Source organism: Alnus glutinosa, chromosome 5 (genome assembly GCF_958979055.1).
Source record: "Alnus glutinosa chromosome 5, dhAlnGlut1.1, whole genome shotgun sequence".
Taxonomy (NCBI): Eukaryota; Viridiplantae; Streptophyta; class Magnoliopsida; order Fagales; family Betulaceae; genus Alnus; species Alnus glutinosa.
In genome coordinates this window covers 28,787,856-28,806,154 of record NC_084890.1, presented here as the reverse complement: position 1 = coordinate 28,806,154, position 18,299 = coordinate 28,787,856, and the positions used below count along the sequence as shown (strand labels likewise).

The following is an 18,299-nucleotide window of genomic DNA, read 5'->3' as shown; positions in this document are numbered from 1 at the left end:
GCGCCAATAATAAAAAAGCTCGTAATTGCGGCTATTAATTAAAGAGGAATGCTAGAGCATCTTCTGGTGTTCTCCATGACATAAATGTAATTTTTTTGATTCAAAAATTATATCTATGCCATCCAAAATGACATAAATATAATTTTTTAATTATATCTATGCTATGCCAGGAGAACACTAGGAGAATACCTGAAGATGCTCTAGCATTTCTCTTAATTAAGTATATCGGTGCGGATGAATCAACCCAAATACAAGTTTAAGGCAAGGAAAAATACACTTGTTTTGACTTTACAAATTACTAGACTACGACAAATTAACTTATTTATTAAGTTTTTTCGTATTTTAATTGGACCGAATATGTGGATTGTACATGATTTTTAATCACTAAACTCTTCAAAATGCCCTAAAAAATATGCACTCAATTTTTACGTTTTAACATCTAAAGTTCAAAAAGTTTAATAATTTGTAGAAGTTAAATGTCATTTTTTGAACTTTAAAAGCTGCAACTCAAAAATGGTCTTGCTTCGAAAGGTATATAAAGTATATTTTCCCTAAAGTTTAATTTGATGAGGTTCGGATTAATTGAACCAATCGATTATTATTATTATTAGTTTTTGAGAGCAATCGTTGTTAAAACAAATTTTGGAAAAAGAAAATCCTATTTTTTTTTAAAATAGATTGGGGAGGGTCAGATTGCACTTTTTTTATTTTTTATTTATTTTTTATTAAAGCCATCATTAATAAAGTAATTTTTTTAAAACAATTTTTTGGGCAAAAACCTCTGAAAACGTTTTAATTTTCTAACCTTTTATTTGGGGGGTGGGGGAGGACTGAGGAGGGGGACAGCCCCCCTTGCTCGCCACTAGAAGTGGTCAAGGAAACGGAAGTCAATTGAGAATCAAGGAAAAATATGTCGTTGTATTTGAATAAGGGCATCTTTGAGGTGTGATCCATTTTATAATTTGAGAATTCCCAAAAATATGTTGTACCTGCATATCGATCATTCCTCCAACTAGATTTTGCTGTACTCTGTGCACTTGCTCAATTGAAATAAGAAAGATTATTTCATTACTTTTCTAGAAATTTTCAAGCATCCAAATTTCGAGTTTAAAATTCCATGAAAAATGTGTCGATTGTACTATATACCAACGACATTATTCTCATACCATTATCATTATTTTTCATATTACCTTTGCCATCATTATTACTGCCGTCACCACCATTATTATCATTGACATCATCATTATCATAGGCTATTATTACCATCACCATTAATTGCGGCCCACCCACCATTTTTTTCTTCACCACCATTGTTATTGTCATTACGACCACCGGTACCCCTCATTGCCACCACTATCACCATTGTTGGAGATAGAGTCAGAAACTCCTATGAGTAGAGGTTAGAGGTCAAAAAAATTTATTGGTAGGGACCAGTTGACTAAATTTTTATTTTTTACCTCATAATTTTTTTTACCTATTTTTTTTTTTCTTTTTTGAAATTAAGGAGGGCATGCATGATGTATACCGGCCCCACCTAAATTCGTCCCGGACCATAGTACTATCATATATATATATATATATATATATATATATATATATATATAGCTTTTACTGCTATTGCTACCATCACCACTAATATTTATATATGTAATATTTACCTTTTTATTTATATATATAACCCATTAATTATTGGGTTATTTTTTTTTTTTTTTTAAAAAAATAATTAATACAATTTTCTTTGGGCCTGGCCTTATGAGGGTTTTTTTTTTTTTTTTTTTTAAAAAAAAAAAAAAAATTAAATGATTGTCCCCATAAAAAAGTACTAGTATATATTAAATTTCTACCTCCGTCCTGGCCTGCTCCAAGAATGGGAATCCTATAGAAATTGGAGACTTACCTATATATCGTTTTGTAACCTGGCCTAGCTAGTTCCAATTAATCTGCAATATCCCGAAAAAAAGAAAAGAAAAGTAGTTTTCACTTGTAATTAGAGCTTGTGAAAATGATATATATGGATGAGATATTAGGTTAATCCATACAACCTTTAGGCTAGGGCACATTGACATGTTTGATACACAAAATGATGGTTCCTTTAATTAAGAATAGAAATATGTATTACGTACTGAGAATAGAAGAGGTTGAAATGAAAAATAGCACATTATGTTCCTTTAAAAATAGCTATTCTTTCCATTTTTTAGAGGAATAACTATTCTATTGAAATAATTTCATTCCAATTGCCTATTTCTCATAACAAACGTGCATGCATGCCCCTATAGTTTGTGTTGTGGAAGGCTTTGTGTACCTTATAATTGTGAAGTTAATTAGCTAGAAAAGACAAAATCATAGCCTATAATCATCGAATGATTAAACAAAAGCAAAATAAATAAATCACGTACAACAGGATAGTTACAGGCCTTGATGGTCTCTTGTGGCTGTAACAGATCGATCGACATGATGAATAATGGATTCGATTTAATTATTTACATATTTGACAAATTCATGCCTCAATGTAAAGCAACCTTTAATTTAAGGTACGACATTTAGGTCTATATCACCTAATTCAGCACTAGTAAAGAACGCGTGAATTTAAAAAGAATTAGTGGGTGGCCTTTCAAAAGTTGGAAATGTAGGTTCGAAGGTTGATTGGATGAACTTAGGGGAAAATAATGTATTTAAAAAGAGAAATCACATTTTTAATATCATACAAATCTGACGAGGCACTTCCAATTTCTACATATCAAACAAATATTTCACAAGACTAACGTAGTAAAGTCTAGTAGCGGTTAGGTTAGGTTAGCCCTTATTATTATTACTTTTTTTTTTTTAAAAAAAAAAAATAATAAAATAAAATCCAATGACCGATTACTAGACCTTGCCATATCATCTTACATGGCAAGCGGATGTGACTACTAGATCTTGCCACATCAAAGGTTGGTCGGGACTCCTGTATCACTATTATAAAATATATAAAAATATAATTTCTAGTCTTACGTACTCATGTATTAAATAATATAAAAACAACATCAACCACGTGAGCAAAAGCTTAACAAAATTCTTTATTCTCATAGTAATGTTATCCACGCACTCAAATTCCTTTTGGTCATTCATGCATGTTGCTGAGATAATTAAACCTCGATCTCCAGCACATTAGGAAGACATAAATTTTCAACCTATAGTTATATACAATATAAGGTTGCGTAAAGGATCGCGATGTTTTCACCTACTACTTGTGACATTTTCTAAAGCTTCTATAAAAACGTGCATAATTATCCAGTCGTTCCTTTTATAAGGTTGATGCATGTATTGACAATTACGTGATTAATCAGTTTACTATTTTTTATTTTTAATTTTAATTTTTTCTTTCTAACCTAATCAGTTTACTATTTAGCAGACAACCCACGTTTCTGATTATGACATGCTAATCCCGGGGGGCACGCCGGGCCTTCCAAATTACTTAGTCAAAAAATGAAATCACATCATTTATGTTGACATATTCCATTAATTGGCCGGCGGAGGTCCACCAAACGGCTAGATGGTTAGCAAAGTCAATATGGGAGGGGATCGTAGAAGTTCAAGATGTCGATTTGTCACACAAATTTTGGGGAACATTGACTTGGCCTATTCATTAATTTCATTATCATTTGGGTTTGGGCAAAGTTTTGTTTCAAGTACTTGGGTTGGAAAAAATTCTTCCAGTTCAGTTTAGCTATTATGTTGACATTTATCTTTAGAATATGTGGTTTTCACATGCATTTCTAATAGAATTAATAAAGCATATGCCAATTTAATTAATAATCTGAGTTAAAAGAATGACTTTCCTCCTATCTAATTTAGAGGAAAAACTTTGTCCTCGTCATTTTGCATATATATCCTACATTGACCATTATCATTTCAGGACATACGAGTCTTGTAGTATTTGTAGAACCCTATGAGCATTTATTTTAAGGTTAGAGTTAGGATAGACTCCTTGCAAGGTTTTCATTCCTCGATCTCTATGATCAATTGGTAGATGTTAAACTTAATTAGCAGAATATATATTTTAATTCAAATGAGAGGTGAATAACATAGATAATGTTCGAACACAAGACTTTGATTATGATATCTTATTAAATCATCACTTATCTTAAAAATTTAAGCTAATAGGAAAAATGTTAATTTTGATAATTTAATTAATATTCTAATAGCATCTAGGATTTTGTTAGAAAAAATCATTTTAGTTCAGTTTATTAAGTTGCCAATTGTCTTTAGAGTATATGTAATTCTTATATGCAATTTAATAGACTTAATAAAGCATGTAAAATACATATGAGAATCACATGATTTACGAACATATTTCAGCTTATTAAACTGGGTTCTCACATATTCTAAGAACACATATCAATTTAATAAACTGAGTTAGAAAAAATGAATTTCCTTTAACCCAATTTAGAAGAAAGCTTTACCCTTATCATTTTGCATATATATGCTACTTTGACTTAGCCTCTTCATTTCATTATCCTCTGAGGACAAGTCTTGAAGTATTGCTAGAACCCTATGAGAAATTATTTTAAGGTTAGGGTTAGGATTAACTGCTTGCAAGGGTTTCATCCCTTTCTCTCAATTGGTAGTTGTTAATTAAACTTAGTAGAACAATATTGTAGTTGAAATGAGAGATGAATGATAAAGGTAATGTTTGAACGCAAGACTTTGATTATGAAATCATTTTAAATGATCACCACTTATTCTAAAAATTTAATCTGACAAGAAAATGATAATTCTTTGGAATTTTTAAGAAAATACCCTTTATAATAGATATGAATCCTTGTTAATTTGTTTGGTATTTGCCTGTATTATGACTCTTTTTTTTTTGTCAGGCCTTTGTTGTAAGTATTTCAGGGTCCTCTTGAGGTTTCCCTTATACCCCTTTGTATTCTTGGAGTTTGCTTTAATAATGTTGTTACTGTACACAATAGTGATGAATAATAAAGAATCGAAAAGAGAAAGGGCAAGAGAAAAAATAAGACACAGATTTACGTGGTTTGACAATATACCTACGTCTACAAGAGTCCGACTATATTCAATTATTGAGCCACTTGTTCCAACAGATAAATTATTAAAAATAAGAAGAAAAAAAATGGTCTGCTGAAGATTCATTTTCACTTTAAAATGTCATTATATTTATCACTGTATTAGATTTAATTCCAAAGAATTCAAGGTGTCCTATGTATTCTATTATTGCTGCCGCCCACTTATATAACTATTTTTTGTAAAAAGATAAGAGCATATATATTATGGCAAACGACTCTAATGAAAATTTAACCAAGTCATTGATGTAGACTCTTGCTTTTTCTCAATCATTAAAGTAACTCGGAGAGCCTTAAATTTTTAAGACATTTTGAGTCTTGACATTGTAATTGTTATGATCTTCAAATTTTTGTCAAACCATGCGGATAGAAAAAAAAGATGATTAAGGGAAGGCAAGTCCAATTTCTCTCAGAATTTGTAATATAATTTTTTTAAATATTCAATATCCATACAATTTCAACAAATATCTAATATAATTATCTTTAACTTGATCTTTATCCGTGTCTAGAGAAATGGACTATTTAACTTTTGCATTACCATGAAAAAAGTTGTTAATGCGGCCGGGTACTCCTCCTATATGCACATGTGACCTTTGATTCTCTAACAATTAGTTGATCATAATTAAATGAGCTGTTAAAAGAAGAATGAGAGAGAATTCGATTACGATATGTTTCAATTTAGGGCACGTTTGGTGCACAAAATAGTCATTCATATAAGAATAAAAATAATGCTCTGTTTGTTTCGGTGTAAAATAATTTTTAGAAAATAATTTCGTCATTTTACGGTATTTGGTATGAGCGAAAATAATGGTCAACGAAAATCGTTTTCAGTTTGACCGTAAAAACTAATTTAATTTTCAAAAAACGATTTACGATTTTTAAAACCGTAAATCGTTTTCCGAAAATTAAACTCTTCGTTTTTATACGCACGTTTGATATCCGATTGTCAGAATTTAGCAATTGTCAATCGTCGGAATCCAACTGGGGCCGGAGCCCAACAACATCTGGTCACCGATATCCTGCTGGCGCAGGAATCCGGCCACCAGCACCGTATGCCGGCCGGAATATTGCTGGATCCCGGCCAAGCCGGCAGGATCTGGCCAAAACGGCCGGGATCCGACCGGATTTGACCACTGATCAAGCCGGATCCTGCCGGATATGACTGGATCCTGCCATTGATCGGGCCGGATCCGACCGGATATGACCTGATCTGGCCATTGATCCGGCCGGATCAGGAAGTCTCCAGCCGGATCCGGTCAAACTTTCTCGCCGGAATCCGGCAACAGCGACCGAACGTTGTCGGATTCCGGCTGCATTTGCCAAATTCTAATTTTTACATTTTGTAATTTTTTCGTGCTAGTCAAATATCGAAAAATATTTTCAAAAAAATTATTTTTTTCTAAAAATAATTTCGTCAAAATTATTTTACGACGAAAATCATTTTACATTTAAACAAATAAATGGATTGAAACAAACAGAGCATGAGTATCACTGAAAATACAAAGAGTTAGAATACATAGAATAACCATTCATATTATAAATGTTGCTTCGGTCGGCATGTGGAGGCGTGCGCGTTAACGAAAAATTTTGGATCACCGTCAAAGTGTTGATTGAGTCTTAGGGAGGTGGCTGGTGTGCTGCGTTAATTGCGCAAAAAAGAAAAAAAAAAAAGTCCATAAAACACGAAAGCATGAGTGGATTAAAAGGCTTGAGCACGAGTGGTAAGGAGGAGATTAATTGTTAGAGGTCACAGTAATATCTCTTATGCCATCTTAAATTAAATATGAAAAATAAAATTGAAAAATAAGGCAGAAGATAAGTTGGAAAAATAGGAAGAAGATAAAAAGGAAATATGAGGTGGTATAACAATATATATATATAAGAATGATGAGAGAAAATATATTTTGCACCATGTTTAAGAGTTAATCAGAGGAGAGCTCTCCCCAATCTATGGCATATATGTTTTGTGTTGGCAATTCTCGTTGCAATAGTGTGGGTTTGGGCATGTAAACATGGACACTGATCATCACATCTTATAGCAGAAGAAGTCTTGTAGTAGTAAGATTCTCTTAATTTAAAATATGTATAATTTCATTAGGAGTTTAAGACTAGAATAACTAAAAGATAATAAGTTATCTTTATTGATAACATTAGAATTATGATTTAAATGTTATATATAATATTTTATCATTATTGATAACATTAGAAGTGGTTTATTCTAGTTAGACTTTTACTTATACTTTGCATTGTAAGTGTTTATTTAAAGACACCATAAATTCTTTAATATAAATTTAAACAATGATTAATATTATTCGGCTCTAAAGTTGATTTGGGAAGTGTTAGGTTTTCTAATTACCCTCATTCTATCCGTTATGTACTTTTGAAATTAAGCCCATAATAATCTTCATTTCATTTAAAATGGATAGTATTTATTTCATAGTCTAAATTTAAATTTGATACATGTAAGATTGTACATAACGTTAATGTTAATATGTCTTTTAAAAAATTTTAAAAATATTATAATATATTTTATATACCGTTAGATATATCAACTATAAATTCTTACCATAAAATAGATGTTATCAAACCATTTGAAATTAACAGGATCCTCTTTCCTCTTAACAGGTAATTTAGAAATTGTCAAAAAAAAAAAAAAAAAAAAAAAAAACAGGTAATTTAGAAGTATATATATAACCTTCTAGTCTTAATATTATTATTATTAATTTTTATTTTGATGGGTGGGTGCATAGAAGTACCATTCATCACACCCCCATGTTAGCATATCCTCCTACACTGTGAGCTATCTAACTAGATTTTGGAAAGTCACATCTGGCTTTAGAAAAGCACGGATTACGGCTTTTTGTGCTCCGGTTTGTCGGCGGTGCAGCAGCTTAAAACTATATATATCTAGATTAGTGGCGGCTCTACAAAGGTTAAAATGAGATATATTTAATTTTAAAATATTAATATAATAAACTTAACAACTTTTTTTTTTTGAAATTGCAAATTAAATGAACTTTAAGAAGAGGAAAGGAAAAATGACACTTATCTCTCTCAAATTACTATTTAATTTATAATGTCTATCATCAAACTTTCAAAAGTTGCAATGTACTATATTGTTAATTTAATTTAATTTATTTTTAAAAAACTTAGGCCACTAATGTATCTTGTGATATAAAATGTTCTTTATATCCCACAAAATTTTAAAAATACAACTATACCCTTAGATTAAAAAAAATCAATAATAAAAAAAAAAAGAAGAAAAAAAAAAAATCGTTGGCGTGACCCACGGCCAGGCTGAATTATAACTACTTTTGGCAGGGTGTTCTTTAGCCGGGCTGAACCATCTAGTGGTAATTTTTTTTTTTTTATTTTTTTTTTTTATTTTTTTTTTTATTTTTTTTTAATTTGTCTTTCGTAGTTTTGGAGAAAATACACTTTAACCATTGAATTATAACTACTTGGGCATTTATGCCATCAAACCTTAAAAAGTGACATATAGGCCCATCAAACTAGGGCTGAAAATGAGGTTGCGATTATTGGCCAAAATCGTTATCCGCAACCGTTGAGGCGATTATTCAAAGTTAAATAACCACCTCCGCGGTTAGTGGTTACTTAATAACCGCCAGTTAGTGGTTATTTTTAATCGCTAACAGCTTCTTTTTTTTTTTTTGTTATTTATTTATTATTTTTTAAAATGAGCTTGCTAGGGCGAAAAAAAAAAGAATATGAGAAGGTTGTAGAAGAAGTAGATGAGCTTCTGAAAATACTAGAAAATGAACTGAAGGAAACGATTAAGGTTCTTTGGAGGAGAGAATATTGAATGAAGTATTTATCTGACGGGATGGGAATCGATAAAAAGAATGGCAAAAATATATTTATTTTAGATGTTGAAAGATTCATTAAAAAAAAAAAATACTTTAGGGAATAGGGAATCTTTTGAGCGGGAAGGTAGAATCCCTCAACAGATAAGGACGACGAGAACATCATGAAGTTGCAGTTCTCGCATATGACTTCTACAATGGTTAAAGGTGCAGATCTTAAGGAACGAAGAAGATGACCATTGCATAGCATAGGAAAGGAAAGGCATGAAGGAAGCTATAGGAAGGATGAAGATGTGTGGTAGTAGTCTAGCAGATGAATCATAAGAGGATTAGTGTGAGAGAGCTGTGGGAAACGAGCAGTCCAGGCATGTGTGGGAAATGTGATTACAGTTGGCTCTAGCTAGAAGAGCTTGAAGATAGGAATGGGCTATGTGTTTTGTTAATTAATACTATGTCGTTTTATGTAAAAATATACAATATATATAAAGGAACGGCTAACCGCCCAAGCAGGGTGGTTTGCGATTGGCAGTTAGTGGTTTTTAAAGCGGTTCTAACGGTTTTACGATTGTACGGTTAGCGGTTATAAGCGGTTAGCGGACGGTTATTAGAGGACGGTTATTTCATCCCTACATCAAACTACCACCCATGTCAAATTGATATATAAAATTGAGTGGTAGTTTTAGAAGAATAAGTGCAGTTTTTCCAAGAGTAAAAATACCCACTCTTCTTCCTCTTTTTTAGAAAATTATATTAACCCCTCTCAAATTGTCACTCTATTTGTAAACACTCCCTAAACTTTAAAATTGATGTACTTAAATTCCATAATACATTTGAGTTATCCCATTTGATAGCATTTTCTGTTTAGTTGGACGGAAATCACCCCATGTGACCTACAAGTGACAATTTTGACATTTTCCGACTATTATAACCTCGCATAAGGTGTATGGAAAATACAATTGCAATTTTTAGATAAAATAAAAAATAAAAATTCCACCATAGTCTGGTCGTGATGGAGGGTATGAAGGACTCGCCTCAATGGCCAAAGACCCACAACCTTTCCTGGTCATGTAGGCCCATTACCTCCCTTGGCTACGGAGACCCGTGCCTTGGTCATGGGTGTCTTTAGCCATGGTACTGACCCACAATTTGGCTGTAGGCCTTTGGTGATAGAGATTGATGGCTTTTTCCTTTCATGACCGGTCACTCCATGGCTATGGAGGTTGATTTGTAATGGATGTATTTGTTTTTGTTTTGTTTTTTGGCCAAAATTGGTCACGTGTAAGTTACGTTGGGTGCATTCTCTTCAACTTAATAGAAAATGTGCTAACGAAGGGGGGTAACATGAAAATGATAGTGCACAATTTTTCTTCTAGACAATTGTGATAGTGCAATTTTTTTATTTTTGCAATCGCCTCTAGCACAGGGCCATATATATATATATATCCCTATGGATGTTGAGTTGAAACCCTAGGTCATGACTCTGACTGTAGTTTTAAATTAGTGTTGTTTGGCCTCTAACTTGTGGGTATATCGGCCGCTTGAGCATTTCATCAAACATGGACAAGATTTCTCTACCTAGCTTGAAATCGACATCGGTGCCTTTTGGGTTAGGCAAGCAATATTTGAGGAGGTTGCCAATGGTGGGTCCACTCCCCCTCAAGGGGTGAATGATTTCATCATTTCTTATCCATACCTTCTTGACCTTAGGAGCAAGGTTATATGCATTGTCCAATTTGTCTAATCTGCTTAGAACACTCTGCATTATGCTCAATAACCCTTTATAGAAATGGTTATTGTTGGGCTCATGTGGCTTCGTCTTGAAGTACTTGGATTTGTTGTATCCAGTCTTGCCATATTGTCTGCCTGCAAGAACAAATCTATGTTATTGCCGTTGATGCTGAGGAGCTTGATGTGCCCTAGGAGGTCGAATGCTTGATTTAGCTTTCTTGGACTCTTCCTTCTTGACCTTCGGCTTCTGAGCATGAAGTTGTGAACAATTGGGTCGGATGTGACCACTAATGCTACAATGATGGTATGTGGGTAGGCTTCTCTTGTTGGGAGGCTTTTTGACAAGTTCTTCAGAGATTTTAGCCTCTCTCCTAATTATACCCTACCCTCATCCATATAAGCAATTTGAGGCTCTGTAATTGTAGGCTTCACAAATACAGTTTTTGAAGTAGAGGTGATATAAGAACTAGAGGCTACATACCCGAGACCAGTTTTGTCAGATGAGCACTTCTGTACTAATAGCATCTGGGTTAGCTTGTTATTAGTGATTCTCTCTAACTTCAACTATGCTTCTATCAATTCATCCTCAAAGTTCTTGATTTTCTTGAGCAACATGTTTTTTTCAGTCTTCAAATCATCTAGCTCCAACATTTTTTGTTGACTTGTCTCTCTCAGTTTCATGAACTTGATGTATAAGATTTTGTAAGCCTCCTTGAGTTCTTCCTCATCACTAATCTCAGAGTAATAAGAATAAGACTCCTCAGGATCAGTATGGGGAGCAATAAATGCCAGAAATATTTGCTCTTTACCTGAAGTCTCTTCTTTCTTTGAATCATCGCTAAGAGTATTGTTGATAGCCTTCCCCTTTGCCTGCTTGAGATTCCCACAATCTGCCCATATGTGACCGAAGCCTGAACACTCATAGCATCTGGGACCTCTGGGATCCTTCTTGTCAACTTCATCTTGTTCAGCTTCCTTGGGGTCATTCTTGAATTTCTCATAGAACTTATTTTTGAATTTTTGATTCTTCATCAATTTTCTAAAATTGATTGCAAGCATGGCGATACCTTCATCTTCATCTGAAGAAACTCTGCTTTTCTCCTTAGCAGCCTTAAGTGCATGCAATTGACTTCGCCTTCTTGACGGAAGGCAGGGAAAACTCATAGGTTTGAAGAGATCCTATGAGCTCTTTAATCTTCATGGCATCAAGATCATTGCTTTCTTCAATAGTAGTTACTTTAATTCTAAAACGCTCAGACAAAGATCTTAGTATCTTTTTAATGAGCTTTGCATCCGAAATCTTTTTCCCGAGACTCACAATGGAATTTCTTAGGTCCCTGATCTTAGTGTAAAACTCATTAAAAGTTTCATCCTCTTGCATCTTAATTCCATCAAATTGGGAAACCAACATTTGAAGTTTGGCACATTTTACAATTTTTGTGCCTTCATATGTGGTTTCCAAAATTTGCTATGCTTCTTGAGCAAATTCACAGTGTGAAATTCGTGAGAATTTTGAAGGTGAAAGAGATTGACAAAGAGCATGTAAGGCTTTGTCATTGGAAAGACAAGCACTAGTTTCAACAATAGTCCATTCGGCAATTGCTATACTTGGGTGGGGACCACTCAGTCTCAACAATTTGCCAAACATTTATAGATTTTAAATAGAAGCACATCATTGCTTTTCAATAGCTATAATTCGTGCCATCTAAGGCAGGAACGAAATTAAGCGATTGTGACATGATATATATATATATATATAATACGGATCACACTCAGGAATTTAATCCAAAAAGAGTGTACCAAGCTTTGATACCAATTGAAAAATAAATATGAGTCCTAATATGCGAGTGTGTAATAACAACCAAACATGCAACAAAAATATATATAAAGCAGTAAAGAGATAGACACATATATTTTGGTTACGTAATGGAAACTCTTTAAACAAAGAGAAAAACCACTTCGGGGCAACCAAACCCAGGAAATCCACTATTTATAAGAGAAAGCTAGTTACAAGACAGTCGTACTCACAAATCCCATTGTAGTAGTCGTACCTTGAATTCTGACACCTACCTAGCCTATACGTAAACACCTCCCAACCAGACCGCCTGTCTAAAGGGTTTTTCAATGACTCATTTAACTTAGAACTCCTCCCTAAGTTAGACTTTAATGGTTGATCAAATCACACACAATAACTCTAAGAAAGCTAGCAAATATTACAATTTTTGCCTAAACAACCTCTCTTAGCACACTTAAAATTATACACTGAATTCCTTTCAAATAATCAGCCTAGAAGCCCCTTTAAATAGGGTTCAGAAAACCTAGTTTTACTCAAACTCGGATTTCATAGGCGGCGTCCGGACCTGCAACTTAAAACTTCAAGTAATCACTAAAGCACGTCTGGACTTCCAACCCTAGCATCCGGACGGTTGCATAAAGTACTTCCAACGTCTGCAGTCAACACATTTGCATCTGGACCTTCATGCAGACTTTTGCTCTCTATGGCTTGCGTTTGCTGGGCCGTCCGGACTTCTTTCGGACTTTTGCTTTTGGATTTCAGTGTCTGCTGAAATGTTCGGACCATCATAGGACTTTTGCTTTCGGTGTTGAGCGTCTGGACTCTAGCATTTGGGAGTCCGGACGGACTGTAAGGAAAACCGACTTTTTGAGCTGTAATGTCTCCAGAATATTTCCTTTAACAGGAAATTGTCTTCTTAGGGATATTCTGTACAAATATAATGTCTTGATCAGTCCATTCCATATTTGAATTAATATTCTGCAATATTATTTTGAAAGACTCTGAATTACGGTGTCCCTATTATAGCAATCTTTGAAATGGAAGCGTTTTTGCCAACCATAATATAGCCAATAAAAAGAAACCAACAACATTTTTAGAGAGACATAAATATGACGTCTAGAATATTACTCTAGTATATATATATATATATAGCCGCTATTATGTTTTCTACATATATATATATTTAGATTCAAATTAGGATACCAAGTTTTGGAATATGCCGTTAGGTCACATAATTAGTAAGAAAGGGATACTGGCCTTAAGAAAGATGGCCGCGTATCATATGGTTATAATATATATATATATATATATATATATATGTTTTTTTGAAAAAAAACTAACAGAAAGTTGCGATTTTTGTGAATATCATATGTTAATTTGGAAGCAATTCGTCGTTAAGTTAAACAATAATTCAATGTCAAGTTAAGCAATGTTATATATTCACAGGCTAGGATCGATAATAAAAAGGTAATGAAAAATAAATTAACTCGATCATATTTAATATTTTGATTAATTTATGGGTTCTTTCTGCTCCCTCTAAGGATGGTAGCCAGCTAGTGGGTATTTATTGACACCGGACTATTGATGGTTTTTCCAGGAAAATTTGCGATTATCTTTTGAAGTATAAAAAAAAATTTATTTGTTACCTCTAAGATCAATAAATTAGGGTCTTGATTAAACGACATGCCAAGATTGGTCGGCTACATAATCTCAATCTCTTCCTTCTCTTTGGTAGGACGTCGCAAACGTGCTGCATTTGTAGACGGTGCAGTTTCTGAGACAAGGCACTTCAATTCCTCTCGAGGACGTACAGCAAGAAAGTAAACATTCATGTCACAGAGCAATCACAATTTAGTTATTTATGCATGATTTATTTTTCATTTCTACAAAGCATTAATACAACACAACACAACATGACCTCAAACAAACCATTAAGCAAACCAATTTATTTATTTATTGCATCGCCACCTATAAGCTAGCTGGCTTTGCCCGGCCATAGTACTTTAGACTCATTCAAGCTGTAGCCAAATGGGAAACATGTACACTATAGTCATATGTAGGACTTAATTTATTGCCATACCACAACATAATATTGCACCAAATCTTTTCTGTCATCAGGCAGTAGTGCTATCTTTCTGATCACTTCTGATTCTCATTTTCTCCAAGTATGATTTCCCATTTAGGTTTTGGGAAAAGAAATCTTTCACATATTCTTCCATTCCAACCCTCTTAAACAATGGTGGGTTTTGTGGGTTTAAAATACTAGTTGCAGGCCCAATCTCTGCTTCAAATTTGGGGTTGAAGAACATAGCTATTGAGATCCTTTCTTTCTCCGAATTTACAGTTGCCCTGTGCTCGATGCTTTTATAGGCCCCATTGCTCAAGATCTGCAAAACCACACATTAATACCATGCATGCATGTTTTAATTTAGATCTTTGTTTATAGACTCAAGTTTATTTGTGCATGCATATATACGTTTAAGTTACGTTGCTGTTATGTATGAATCGTAGGTGGTGAATATGTACCCTAAGTATTACAAGTTATGTTCCGTTTGTCTCGACGTAAAATGATTTTTAAAAAATAATTTCGGCATTTTATAGTATTTGGTAAGGGCAAAAATAATGGTTAACGAAAATTATTTTCAGTTTGACTGTAATAGCCTCTTTAATTTTTAGAAAATGATTTACAGTTTTGAATCATAAATCATTTTCCGAATTTAAACTCTTTATCCTTGCACACACGTATGTGGGAATCTACTACCGCCGGGCATTAGAGTTTATTGGTTACTCGAATCTACTGCCGAAAGTCCCAAATTTTGATATTCGATTGCTGGAATCCGGCGAAATCCGGCCGCCGTCGCTGGATTCCAGTGGACTAGATGCCGCCGGATTTGGCCAAAGTGGACAGAAACTGGCTAGATTTGGCCAAAATGGTTGGAATCCGGCTGGATCTGACCGGATCCGGCCATTGATCTGGCCAAAATGGCAGGATATGGCCATTGATCCGGCCAGATCTGGCCAAAATGGCGGGAACCCGGCTAGATCTTACCGGATCCGGCCATTGATCTGGCGGAGCCAGGCCAGAATCTGGCCAAATTGGCTTGCCAGAATCCGGATGTTGCCGGATTCTATTTTTCGCAATTCGTATTTTTTTAGGATGAGCCAAAAGTCAAAAAATATTTTCGAAAAAATCATTTCTTTTGAAAAATGATTTCGCCGAAAATATTTTACGACAAAAATTATTTTACGTTGAAACAAACAGATCATTAATTAATTATGGTAGGATGATGTTTGTGATTTAGTTGGGATAGCTGGCTAGGCGAGGCATTAAAGCAAAAGAAATCAGGATATATTCCTAAATTTTCTGCTCCCAATATATATTGACTCTCCAGTACCTACTTGCCGGCCGCCAAGACACATCTAAGCTAACAATTAAGTGAAATTTTAGGATAAAAAAGATGAAGGTTCCACATAGAAGATGCATTTGGTTTTATCTAGGATAAAATACATTTTACTCTAAAAAAGTATCATCATTTTGGCATTTTTATCTTCAAGGTTTAAAAAGTGACATTGGACCTCACAAACTACTTAACCTGGACACTTAATACCCTCTGTTAGTATTTTCTATCCTTTTGGATGGAACTGACATTTTTGCCTCTAATTGCCCCAAAATGCCCCTAGGGTAAGGGTAAGTTTTATTTCCTCTAAACTTAATTTGTAGGGGTGCTAATGCAACTCAATTTTTACACTTACTAAAAAAAAATTAAAAAAAGCAAAAAAAAAAAAAAGAACCAAAATAGAAAAATCTCATAAACTTTGAAGACGTTTATAGAATGGCTGAACCACTCCAAAATATCTTGGGGGTGGCCCGACCACCCTCCAAAGGTTAGAGGTAGCTTGAGCCACCCCCGAAAACTCTTAAGGAGGTGGCCGAGCCAACCCCTAAAACATCTTTAGGGGTGGCTGGACCCCCACCCTTAGGTTAGGGGGCGGTCCAACCTCTCGTAGGTGGCAAGGAGGAGAGACTTTCTACTATTTTATTTATTTATTTATTTTAATTCTTTTTATAGTTTATATATATAGTTTTTTGGTTATTTTTTTTTTTTTTTAATTTTTTAGTATGGGTGTAAAAGTTGAGTTACATTAGTTTGTCCACAAAGTATAGGAGAAAAATACACTTAACCCCAATACATTTGGGGCGACTTGGAGCTAAAATGAAACATGCGACATGTGACGTAATTTCCGTCCAAAAAAATGAAAAAACTTAACAGAAGGTGCAAAGTGTCATATTTCATTTGGTAGTTTCTTATGTTCAAGTGTCATTTTTTTAACTTTGGAGATAAAAATAACATACCGGTGATAATTTGGGAAGCAAAGTGTATTTTTCTCATGTACCATGTCTGAAAATGATATTAGACCAATAAAAATTTGAGTTCGGTATCTAGGGCTAGCTTCAAAAAATCTAGACAGATTTAACACACCACTTGTTTACATCTATGAAGATTGGCTACTTTGTTAAAAATAAAAAATAGAGTAAAATTTCTTTCTAAAAATTTGGGGGAGAGAGAAAAGGATTAAGCATGACAGACCTCCATAACATCTCCTACATTCACAACAAAGGCATCTGGGAGGAAGTTCACTGGCATCCAAACCCCATCTTTCTTTATCTGGAGACCTCCCACTCCATTAACTTGGTGAAGGATGGTAATACCGGTAGCGTCCGAGTGAGGGGAAAGTCCCATAACAAGTTCTGGTTGAGGGCATGGAGGATAGTAACTCATCCTTATTGATCGGAACCCATCTTCAAATAACTCCATCTCTCTCCTGTCCATCTTCAGGGCTTTTCCCATCAACACCATAATTGTCATGGCAAGTTCTTGCAACTCCGACAAGTATAACTCTAAGGTATTCCTGCATGAGATAAAAAAATAGGAATACGTTCTTTTGAGAGAGAGAGAGAGAGAGAGAGAGAGAGAGAGAGAACCTTAAGGATGAAGGGAGCTCTGGGAATAAATATGGCTTTCTTCTGTGAATAGGGTTGATTATCGTGTAGAACCTGTCACCCCAATCAAGCTTCTGATTTTTGGATCGAACAACCGTTCCATAGCCTTCAAAATCACCTGGTCTTACCTTGTATTTCATTTTCTCTTCCGAGGGAAGCTTGAAGAATCCTTCAATCTCATGTTTCAGCTTCTCTAAAAGTGAAAAGCTAACTCCATGATTCACCAGCTGTAAAACAAGAAGATAACATTATTAACCCTTCATAGGATGTTGTTCAAGTTTTTATTTTGGTTAAGGAAATATATATATATATATATATATATATATATATATATATAATCGTGTTAAGAACCTGAAATATGCCCCAATCTTTACAAGTAAAGTGCAACTTCTCTAGTTCTAAGTCTGTGGCGTCACCCAAGACCAATTTTTTCATGTCAATCGTGGGGACAGTCGGCAAGGTCCCGCCATGAGAGAGAGCAATAGGTTCTTGATCAGGATGAATGTATTTTTGAGGGACTGCAGTCAATGGCTCTTTGGTGATGAGCTCAATAACGCTGGGAGTTGGGTACTTTAGTGATGCCATCGCTTTATTAACCTAGGTGTGCACCATACCAGCATGGTGCAGTGGGTATATATAGCCTGAAAATAGAATTTTTCACCGAAAAAACTATTTTCCTTGACAAGCAATTCATTACGGTGATGAATAGATATAACATAATGAGTAGTATTATATATATCATACATTTATTTCACTTAATTTATTGATGCGGCACTTTCAAATAATAATAGAACTTTTATTTTTTTTTTATAACAAGGACTGATTAGGGTGTATAACATTGCTGTAAAAAAATTAATTGGTTTACCCCTTCTTTCTGGTTATTAAGT

The 18,299-nt window shown here is 34.2% G+C and overlaps 1 protein-coding gene across 1 annotated transcript; it reads right to left on the bottom strand.

Annotated features, from left to right (window-relative positions):
- Nucleotides 1-14,394: 14,394 nt before the first annotated feature.
- Nucleotides 14,395-18,094, bottom strand: LOC133869846 (protein SRG1-like). Its single transcript, XM_062306936.1, has 4 exons — nt 17,764-18,094; nt 17,395-17,639; nt 17,000-17,321; nt 14,395-14,797 (listed from the first exon to the last, which is right to left on the bottom strand). Exons 1-4 carry the CDS (start codon nt 17,995-17,997, stop codon nt 14,525-14,527), a joined length of 1,074 nt encoding a protein of 357 aa, XP_062162920.1. The 5' UTR covers nt 17,998-18,094; the 3' UTR covers nt 14,395-14,524.
- Nucleotides 18,095-18,299: the final 205 nt, after the last annotated feature.

Excerpts from the sequence above, each read along its gene's own strand:
- LOC133869846 (XM_062306936.1), bottom strand. The coding sequence starts at position 17,997 with ATGGCATCACTAAAGTACCCAACTCCCAGCGTTATTGAGCTCATCACC. Across the intron at positions 17,640-17,763 it reads AAGATTGGGGCATATTTCAG|CTGGTGAATCATGGAGTTAG; the intron begins GTTCTTAACACG and ends CTTGTTTTACAG. Across the intron at positions 17,322-17,394 it reads GAGCTCCCTTCATCCTTAAG|GAATACCTTAGAGTTATACT; the intron begins GTTCTCTCTCTC and ends TATCTCATGCAG.